The sequence below is a fragment of the Amaranthus tricolor genome, chromosome 2 (assembly GCF_026212465.1).
Source record: "Amaranthus tricolor cultivar Red isolate AtriRed21 chromosome 2, ASM2621246v1, whole genome shotgun sequence".
Taxonomy (NCBI): Eukaryota; Viridiplantae; Streptophyta; class Magnoliopsida; order Caryophyllales; family Amaranthaceae; genus Amaranthus; species Amaranthus tricolor.
This window is the reverse complement of record NC_080048.1, coordinates 35,555,082-35,565,662: the sequence shown is the minus strand read 5'-3', so window position 1 is coordinate 35,565,662 and position 10,581 is coordinate 35,555,082. Positions and strand designations below refer to the sequence as shown.

Sequence of the window (10,581 nt, the reverse complement as noted above, 5' to 3'; positions counted from 1 at the left end):
ATAATAATAATAATAATAACAAAAATAGTTATTAACTCCAATGGCAAATTTATAAATTTTTAAAGTTCAAGGACAAATTCATAATTTTATTAGGAGGGGATGACGATAAAATGAAAAAGGTGGCGACAAATAGTAATGCCCTTCTTGAAATGACAAAACTATGCCATGCACATGTCCGATCCTCCAAACATAGTGTGTCCCACAGAAATATGTTTTGTGAATTGATGAGGTACACTTAATTCAACTATTGTTGATGAGGTTGGTACTTAAAAGTATTTTACTTTGTCAGAATGGCTCCTTTTTTACTTTTAGCTTCAAACAAGAAATTGATATTTTTTTTATTTTTATGTATAATTAACATGTGAAAAATATGTAATATGATAAAGAGGAAACTTCGTCTAATGTCTATTCATCAAAACTTGTTTGATTAACAAGTGAGCTTTTGGTCTAAAGATAAATAATTCGATTTGCATATGTTAGACCTTTCGTTCTGTGCGAAAGGAAACGATTTATTCTGTTAAATGGCAAACACGAAAATTAGAGAAGCAAAGAAAAACATAACATAATGACAAAATGGTGTTTATTGGTGACTTAGGCACCTCTGTTAAAATAAATTTGTCTTTCTATATGCTATGTTTAGTAATGATGATTTCATTTGAAAATATAGATTTGACACAAATTTTGTGTTTGGCAAATAAAAAGAATTTAAATTTAGATTTAAGTCAAATCCACCATTATTATAAAAAGTGGTTAAAAATAAGTAATTGAGAATGACCTTTCAAACTTTATCATCTTAAATTCTTTATTAATGATTTTCTAATTGAAATCTATAATTTAAAATTAAATGCTTGTTCCCAAATACAATCTTTAAAGAAATTTAACAATACAATAAAAAAAATTTGTCACAAGATGATGCTCACTCTTTAGAGCTCACCTAAAATTTCCAAAAATGACTTTTCACTCTAAGACAAGAAGAAGCTCTTTTAGGTGAAGCAAAACCTTCTTCTCTCCCCTATATTACTAGCCCACAATGATCTTTTTCCTATTCCCATACAGCTTTACAGGTCAATTATCATTAAAAAAAATCTTTCAAAAGAATAATACATCAAAAGCACTTGTTTCCGGTTTAATGGATAGAGCATCTGCATGTTGAGCAGAAGGTTTGCGGTTTGACCCCTACTGCTAATGGACGCAGGTATCAGTTAGGGGCTCCTTGACTGCGCGCATCCTCTTTACTCCCTCCTTAAGAGGAACATGTATGGTTTATCCGCATCTTTCAGGAAAAAAAAAACCCACCTGAATCCTGCCTTGTGTGGAGTGTCTTTTACCTTTTTTACCTCTCAAAAGAATAATACTTGTCCCCTAAACGAAATAACTTTCCAAAAGTTGAATGTGCTCTCTGTCATAGTGTGCTCATTCGAGCATTATGGATGCTCGTACAAACACGGTAATCCATTCCCCTACTTTGCTTCCTTTGAAGCTGCAACCTCATCCCACCTCGATTCCTTTGCACTATGATCATGTTCCTCAATGATGAAAGCCATTGAATGAGCTATTAGCTGAACAAAATCACCTCTAACACTAGATGATTTGGTACCATTCTAATATGGTAGTTATCAAATGTTGTATCTCAAAAGGTAATAAAGACGAAACTCATACGGGGAACGATAACTCACTTATGTGCAAATTTAAGTTAATAATTAACAAAATAGGTCGAAAAAGATATGATTAATGAGACACAAATTGACTCTAAAGAAAGAATAACAAGAACATAAAATATTTAGAACGTATTAAGGATCAATAAAAAAATAATGGATATCAACATAAAAGCTTAGATATGAATATAAAATATATCACAAAAAACAATCGTATATTGAAGATTTCTTAATTAGAACAGACTTAATGTATTTTTATCTTTAACTACTTTATCTTTAACATGTGGATCAATTAAATAATATACCTAAATTAACGTACACCATTATTAAATTAGAGTAATCTAAATAAGTATAAATAGAAAATTATAAACCACTTTTAAATGTCTAGAAATAATTCAATCATGATTATTTATATGCTCAAACGCACTCTCCATTTTAATGGTATTTGTTAATTGTTGATGATGTACACTTGTAAGTATATATTAAATACTTCGTTAGAAAGCCTCATTTACCTTTTAACTTTTGGTTTCAAACAATAAAATACATATTCTTTGACCAACTTTTGGAAGTAACATTTGAAGGTTATGTAATTTTAATGGTGTAGAAACTTTGTTAACGTTCATTCATCAAAACTTGATTAATAATTGAGCATTGATACTTATTAAAACAAAAGTCATTTTCTCCCCCAACATTAATCTAAACAAAACTTAGACAAATATACTAGCTACATTGGGAACTTTCTCCTAAGTCTTGTGTGAACATAGTTTATTTTGAAATTAGTGTATATTATTTTTAATATTTCCTCCTATTTTACTTATTATTAAATTAGTTAATTATACTCGATAATAAAAATATGTTGTGCATTAATTTAATATGGACTACCTTGTTAAAGTTTTTTCCCTCAACCCTCATAAAAGTTGGTTTCTTTTATTTTAAATTTTCTATATGCTCTTAAGTCTGTATTATTTTTTTAAAACCGTAACATACACACAATTTCTACACAAAAACTTGAAATTATTGAGATTTTTCATATATATATATATATATATATATATATATATATATATATAAATAAAGTGATTTAGTTTATGCATCCATTTCTAATATAAATATTTTGTTTGGCAACACTGTCGGTGAGCCGAACAATTATTATTGGTAACATACTCGATTGCTAGAGCACATATGTAGATGGGCTCACAGTGTGACCTCGTAACGAAAGATATTGGTCTTTGTGACTAGTATATATTCATAGTCTTCATAACATGGTAGTCAGGAAAGCAGATTTCATGGTGAAGTGGTAGTGCAAGAACATATATTATTATCATTGTATGAGATGACACATGCAGTCATTAGTCGAGGGGGACAATAAATCACAAATGTCTAAAATATTGATAATATTATATTAATGCATTTTGACTAACATTTTTAATCATGTCCTAATTACTTGGTAAACCAAGTCATTAATAATTTTAACAACTATTTATAAAAATTTATGTTACAACACATTTATCAACGATATCATATTATATAAGAACTCTCTAATTGAAGACTAGTTGGTTTATATTGTCGATTATAAGTTTTAATTACAAACTTGCTGAACACAAATCGAAGATTTGTAGTTCATCCCTACCACTACTCAAAAGAGTCTCAATCCCTACCCACAATTCTCTAGTTGTGGTGTAGTCAAGGAATTGATTAACAATGTCTGGGTCAATAGTTTTGATTATCCATGATATAACCATGGAATCTCTTTGACCCATTGAGAGTAATTTGGATCTATGGTTGGTAGAGGTTCGTCGATGATATGTTTGAGTCGTCCTCTACCACCAATAGCCAAATGCATCAGTTTAGACCATTTGGTGTGATTGTGATATTTCACTTTTTCGGCCACTCTGATTCCTGGACCGGTGTTTTCTGTTTGTGTGTTTGTTGTTTTTATTTTTTGAAACATTTGGAACACTTGTTCCATTTGTTTCATTGAGATCAGTTGGGTGTCATTGGTTTCGAGTAATTCGGCCATCGAAGGTAAGAATTGGTAAATGATGAGATCCAAAAATTTATCGGATCCCCAGATCTGAACCTTACAGCTCTAATACCATATAGAAAATATTAATGCGGAATTTACACTGTGTTTAGGGTTTTAATACTCATTGTATTAATTTCATATGAATTTACAGCCCTATATATATACACAAGAGAAGCTAATTAAAAAAGGAAACACAGATTATTAATTACCATATATCTAAATTCTAATTTTGGTAGCAGAATATCCTAAATCAATAAGAGAATAATCATCTGATCTTCCTAAAAAAGACATATATAAGTGAAGAAAAGTGGCATAGTAACACACCAATAGTAAAGAGATTTTCGACATGTAAGTGGAAGAAGCATAATAAAGAATTTCAATATAGATTCAATGTTAGTTATACCAAAACACAAACTTGGAGGTCCAAAACAATGAATACTTAATGAAAGATAATATTTTGAGGGAAAGGTGTTCAAAACACCATTAAGCCATTGATGTGTTTTTATTTTTTGTGCCCTTTAGATTCTCAATTGATTGTTGCTCTATTTTTCTTATTCACTAATGTTGAGGTCCAAAACATTTTCTTTCAATTGGTATCCGGTCATAGAGTGTTTCTTGGATATCTTGAGTGAGTGAAAGTTTGGTGAAGAAAGAAAATGAGTGAATGGGAAACATTCTATATTCAACCTTTTGATTGTAGGATAAATATTTCGATGCAGAAACATTTTATTGAGGACTTGTTGTTTCAACAAGACATTAATGCGGTTCTTAAGAAGACAAATCTATCTACTATGGAAAAGGATAAATAGGCATCCATTAAGAAGAAGGCGTTGAACACTATTCAACTTGCGATTGCACACGAAATTAAGTATAAATAGTTGAAGGAGATCGATCCTATTGTTTTATTGAAGAAGCTAAGCTTCGGGTGGAATTTTTATTAACTCGTGAAGGAGGATAATACAAATATGCTCAACCAATTTGTTTGTCAAATATTGAAGGCGGAGAAAGACTAACGAATGTGGAGCAAGCTTTACCTATTTTGAATTCTCCTCTTGAGAGTTATAAGAATATAATTCAAACTTTGCTCATTGGAAGCAATTCTATCAATCTTAATGGAGCATCGACAACATTGAGAGAATTAATAGGTTCATTGGCAACATTGATGAAGGCTCTAGTAGAGGATGAGTTAAGGAGAAGATTTAGCAAGAGAGGAGTAAGTTTCAAGAGAAAATTAACGATATTAATAAGGAGTATTACTATTGTAAGAATAAGGGGTTCATTCAAATGATGTGCTAAGAGATGAAAGAAGACCTCAACAGGATGAGGAGTTTGAAAGATGGAGGAAAAAGATATGTTGAGGCCAAGGGAGGGGCCTCTTTACGCTTTATTGAGGATGATGATGAGTATGGAGCACTTCTTGTTGATGGGGGAGTTTCTTATGGTAAGGAATGGGTGAATGATTCCGATTACTCATTTCAAACATGTTATAAGAAGAAGACGTTCAATAAGTTTAGTTCTTTTGATAAAGACCTTTTCACTTTAACAAACATTGAGAAGGTGAAGGTGGAAGATATTGGAGAGGTTTTGTGATGACATATTATAGTGTCACGTGGAGGGTTGGTGATATGTGGTATGTGCTTAAGTTTAAGAAGAATATTATATCCTTGTGTAGGCTAAGGAATATTGTTTCAAGGCTAGTGGTGGATCTTTGAAGATCATTAGAGAGAGCATGGCGTTCATAAAGGGGAAAAAGAGTGAAAGAAACTTGTATACGCTACAAGTTATCAATGGTTGCCTAGGCCACAAAATTGATGATTATATTTTTGAGTCTCCAAAATAGTTGACATTTATTTGTTAGCGTTTCAATAAGGAACACGTCGTCATATCCTTTAAGGAGTATTATTCTAATGATTTGGTTGGATATTTAAGGGGTCAAAATCAATTTGGATGAGCTTTAGTAATGTATTTTAAAATATACTGAAATTGTTAGTTTTAGAGTTACTAATAGGATTATATATTTTGTATAAATACTCATAATTGATTACTAACATTAATTTAAGGCTATAAAGTGGGTCGCTCATTATTAGATTTAGTTCAACTTTAAGTCGACTTTTATAAGCCAAATTAATCAAACTTTTTAATTATTTTTCAAGTTAAATTTATGAATTTCGTTTTATACGACATATGGCTCAAAAAATATAACGCAAATCAGATCATCAGAGTATACAAACACACAAATACTTAAATTATGTTACATATAATTACAAACACTGAAATTATATGACATATGAACACCAACACTTTAATTATATTACATATAATCACAAATACTTAAAATTATTGTTACATATATTACCACAAATCAGATACTCCCTCCGTTCTTTTTTGTTCTTCCCATATAATTTTTCATAATTTTCAAAATAACTTTTGAGCCTCGATATCTCTAAATACACATTATAAAAGATTATAAAAAATATATGATAAAAAAGTATATAGTAAGACGAATTTAACAAGATCCCAGATGGATATATTTATCATCTATATATTTCTTATAATCTTAATCAAATTTCTCTTTCCAAAATAGAATATTCTAAACGAGAAGAACATTTGCAAACGTAGGAAATATTTATTATATTTATTTATTATTTATTATTATTATTTTTTTAAATTATTTATTTATTATTAATTATTAAATCATAAAATTAATGTTGCGTTTAATGGCTGCAAATGATTTTGTAAGATCCATTGTTGCACTTTCATTACTCATAAATTGTTTGGCATTCGATTTCACTTGTGCGGGTATACGAACAGGACGGTGATTTTTATCGAGTAGAACGATTACTGCCTTGGCTTCAACGATTGGCTGTCAAATCATGATAATAATCATATTTATTAATCGAGTATATCAATTGCATAACCAATGATGATAGGTGAATTTACAACATATTTGGTCTCCGTTAATTATATTTATTACTGATAGTGGCATTTTTTAAATAGATATATCATTATCAATAGTAAATATTTCAGAACGAATATAATAATAACGAGTAAGTTCAAGGTAGGGAAAAATAACCTCATAATTTGGTAACTTGTAAATAAAATGGTCGAAAAACAAACGAGCAGCTGACACCTCTGAAACCATGGATTTCACAACAAATTCGTCCCCGCTCTAGTTCACGTAAAATCAGCATAAATATACATTAAATATCAATAAAAAAAAACATATTAAATTGTTTGAAAATATGTTATTTACAAGTAATTTTATAGCGATTGGTTTTAAAAAGAAAGTACTATAAAATTAACCATTCAATCAAAATAAACATTTAATAACTTAATCTTATTTAAGCCGCCAGTTGGGTCATTGTTCATATGTCTTTTTATTAATAAAATATTTACTTATAAAAAAATAAATCTTATTTATCATTTCAAAATATTTGATAATTTTTTAATTTGTTTCTAGTTTGTAGTTAGTTTGTTTTTCTTGTCATAATATCACAACATATTAGAAAACGTAAATAGGATTTCTTAAGATGAATTCTTGACATCTTGTCATTATATACATATATATATATATATATATATATATATATATATATATATATATATAATAATAATAATAATAATAATAATAATAATAATAATAATAATAATAAAAATAATAATAATAAGGAAAAATTACCTAGAATAATCCAATCTATTCGTGATTTTCCTAAAATAATCCCATATATTGATTAATCATGAATAATCTCAACTTTGAGGGGTATTTTCCTAGAGTAAACTCGGTTACTGGATGACATGCTATAACAAGTTTTATTTTTTTAAAAAAAGATAAATCAAAATAAAATGTCGAAAAAAATATTTAAAAAATGTTCAAAAAAATTTTATGATTTTTTTTTATTAACTAGAAATTTTTTATTTAAATTTTAAAAAAATTTCTCTAATTTTAAATCAATTTTCAGTTTACTTTTTTTATGAATTACCTACTATAACAGGTCATCTGACTATCAAAGTTTAACCTAGGCAAATACCCCTTAAAGTTGAGATTATTCATAGTTAATTAATAGGTGAGATTATTGTAGGACAATCATAAAAAGATTTGATTATTCTTGGTAATTTTTTCCTAATAATAATAATAATAATAGTAATAATAATAAAAATAATAATAATAATAACAACCACTATTAGAGCATTATGTGTATAATGTTTTTTTTTTAAATGTTGTGTAATGGTTTTCTTAGTTATATATGTTTCGGTTGATATATACTTATTTGTAATCTTATATTGCTATTTGGTTAAATGAACAAACAATATTAAGATATTAGTAAATAATAACTTCATTAAGAAAATTAGTTTAAAGTATATTATATGTAAAATTATAAGAAAATTAGTTTAAAGTATATTATATGTACCCTTAGCATATAATACCTTGAGAGGTGAGAGAAAAGTAAGAGACAATTTGGACAAAGTAGCACCACCACTCTTCTGAATCGCATCATCATCTAGACCAATCACTCTACCAAGCTCATGATTTGCTGCAAATGAAAACATGTATCACAATGTCATAATTTTATATATATATATATATATATATATATATATATATATATATATATATATATATATATATATATATATATATATATATATATATATATATATAAAATGAATTCTTGAAAAATATATTCCACTCTACATAAAATGTGGTTGGCATTGTTTTAAAAACCTTTTGCAAACAAATATTGTATGTTATGAATTTTACTCCCTCCGAACCATTGTAATAGTCCCATTTGCTTGGGCACGGTTATTAAGAATGGTGTGGGGTCCATTAAAAAGGGTAAATAGTGATGGGTAAGTAGTGAAGGGTAAGTAGTGATGGGTGGTTGGGTAAGTAAGGTATATAGTGGTATATTCGTAATTACTTGTGTGAACTAAGGGTATTTAGGTAAAAAAAGATTGACAAAAATAGAAATGAGACAATTAAAAAGACTTTGCCAAATAAGGAAATTGGACTATTATAATGATTCGGAGGGAGTATGATATTATTAGTTGGTAAATTAGTGAAATTGTTTTAGTTACTTACTAAGCTGACAATAACTAGAATAGACAGCATTATTAACAACTCCATATTGATCCAACTCGTAGTCGCGTACTTTGAGTTCCATCTCTAAAACCCCGGTGATTCTAAGTATAATCAGAAAAATATAGAAATTAATTACCCTCCATAATAATTCACCACAAGGATTAATAAGAATAAACAGCTAATCATCAAAAGCATACAAATACGAAATCCATATGTAATCATTGTTTGAGGGTTCTTTTTGAGCCATGTTTTTGGTAACAAAATTTTTATCTTTTATAAAAAAATTGTAAAAGTTTAATTTGTAGAATCAAATATAATCTGATAATGAAAATTGATTAACGTGTATTTTCTCCCTTAAAAATTTTCCAAGTAAGAATGTTTATGAAAATTAAGAAAAATAGAATTGTTTAGATGGTAAATATATTATTTTATTAAATATATAACAAAATTAATGGAACAATTATTAAAATATTAACATAATAATAGTTGAAAAAATATGAAGACTACAATTATTAAAAAAATAGCCCATTAGTAGAAACTTTTAGCTTACGAGCTTCTTGTTTTGAGGTCGTCTCACCGTGAGACGGTCTCATACAAGACATGCTGAATATAGTTCACAAGCTAAAAATATGCGGAGACCATAAACATTATAAACATTTTTAAAAACATAATGGAAAATATATAAGGACAATAAGAATTAATAAAATATTAAAATGAGGATAGATAAAGTTAATTATGTTCAAAATTTGCGATATAAATAGAAAGATTATTAAGATGAACAGCAGATGAAACAATTCAAAATGACAAATAAGGACAACTTTAAATAACGGATGAAGTATATCACAAAAAGAGAGTTAGTAGTAGAAATTTTTGATTATGTTGTAACTTATAAATTAAAAAACTAATCACAAATTAAAAGTGATGAATAAATAGTATTATTTTTTCTGATGTTGCAACTAATATAAAACGGAGCAAAGTATATATTACTGATCAACACATGAAAAGTTATTAGCATAGGATGAGCGTGGACAAACTGACAAAAGGCGAGGCGTGGACGAAAGGACGGGACTTGGGTTAGTAATAAAACAAGATGATGGGGGACAAAGAGAAAGGGGACTAGTAAGGTATGCTCGGCCAATGGGGAATGGTGTGGTTTTTGGACGAGATACCACATTTGTGGGTGTGAAGGTTGTAAGAACTTGCAATAACACCATTTTCTAATCTTGTTTTCAACAAGGGTTGTTTGGTTTTTTATGATAAAGAAAGACGAGAGTCTTATGATGAAGAGAACACAAGTGTTGGCCACATATTTATAGGCTACAACTAGGCTACACCTAGTGGCCACATATTTATATCCATCCCTTAATATTGTGTTCACATTCACATTATTATAGACAAGTCTTCACATTGACATATATAAATATATGATATTAATATAAAACTTCATACAATATACAGATCTTTTTAATATATGTTAATATAAAAATTTTAGTTTTGATTAATGATTCGATAATGTATTATCTTTATCTTATTCAAATATTTTCATTAAATATATATTATAATATTATAATAATTATTAATTGAATTATATTGCTAAAAAATAAAGTGAGTAATAAGAGAGATTAGTTACTTTAGAAAACAAATATGCATTATAGGTAAGCAAATGGATGGTATATAATAAATATATAGTGTAATTTAACATACAAATGGGATAAATGAAAAGCAATAGAATTTTGCCAGCTTAATGGGTTGAACCATATATGAAATCAAATCAAAATATGTTATAAATATGTTATTTTCTAATTTCTTATATAAATTTA

At 28.1% G+C, this 10,581-nt stretch overlaps 1 protein-coding gene across 1 annotated transcript; it reads right to left on the bottom strand.

The window, feature by feature from the left end:
- Positions 1 to 5,910: 5,910 nt before the first annotated feature.
- On the bottom strand, positions 5,911 to 10,037 carry LOC130806269 (acyl-acyl carrier protein thioesterase ATL3, chloroplastic-like). Its single transcript, XM_057671281.1, has 5 exons — positions 9,749 to 10,037; positions 8,762 to 8,862; positions 8,107 to 8,213; positions 6,755 to 6,850; positions 5,911 to 6,544 (listed from the first exon to the last, which is right to left on the bottom strand). The coding sequence occupies exons 1-5, from the start codon at positions 9,973 to 9,975 to the stop codon at positions 6,371 to 6,373; spliced, it is 705 nt and encodes a 234-aa protein (XP_057527264.1). The 5' UTR covers positions 9,976 to 10,037; the 3' UTR covers positions 5,911 to 6,370.
- Positions 10,038 to 10,581: the final 544 nt, after the last annotated feature.

Bases quoted from the DNA above. Each gene is read 5' to 3' on its own strand.
- LOC130806269 (XM_057671281.1), bottom strand. From the start codon at position 9,975: ATGGTGTTATTGCAAGTTCTTACAACCTTCACACCCACAAATGTGGTA. The intron at 8,863-9,748 runs GTAATATATACT...GATTATACTTAG, and splicing joins AACTTTTCATGTGTTGATCA to AATCACCGGGGTTTTAGAGA. The intron at 8,214-8,761 runs GTAAGTAACTAA...TTTCATTTGCAG, and splicing joins TTCTAGTTATTGTCAGCTTA to CAAATCATGAGCTTGGTAGA.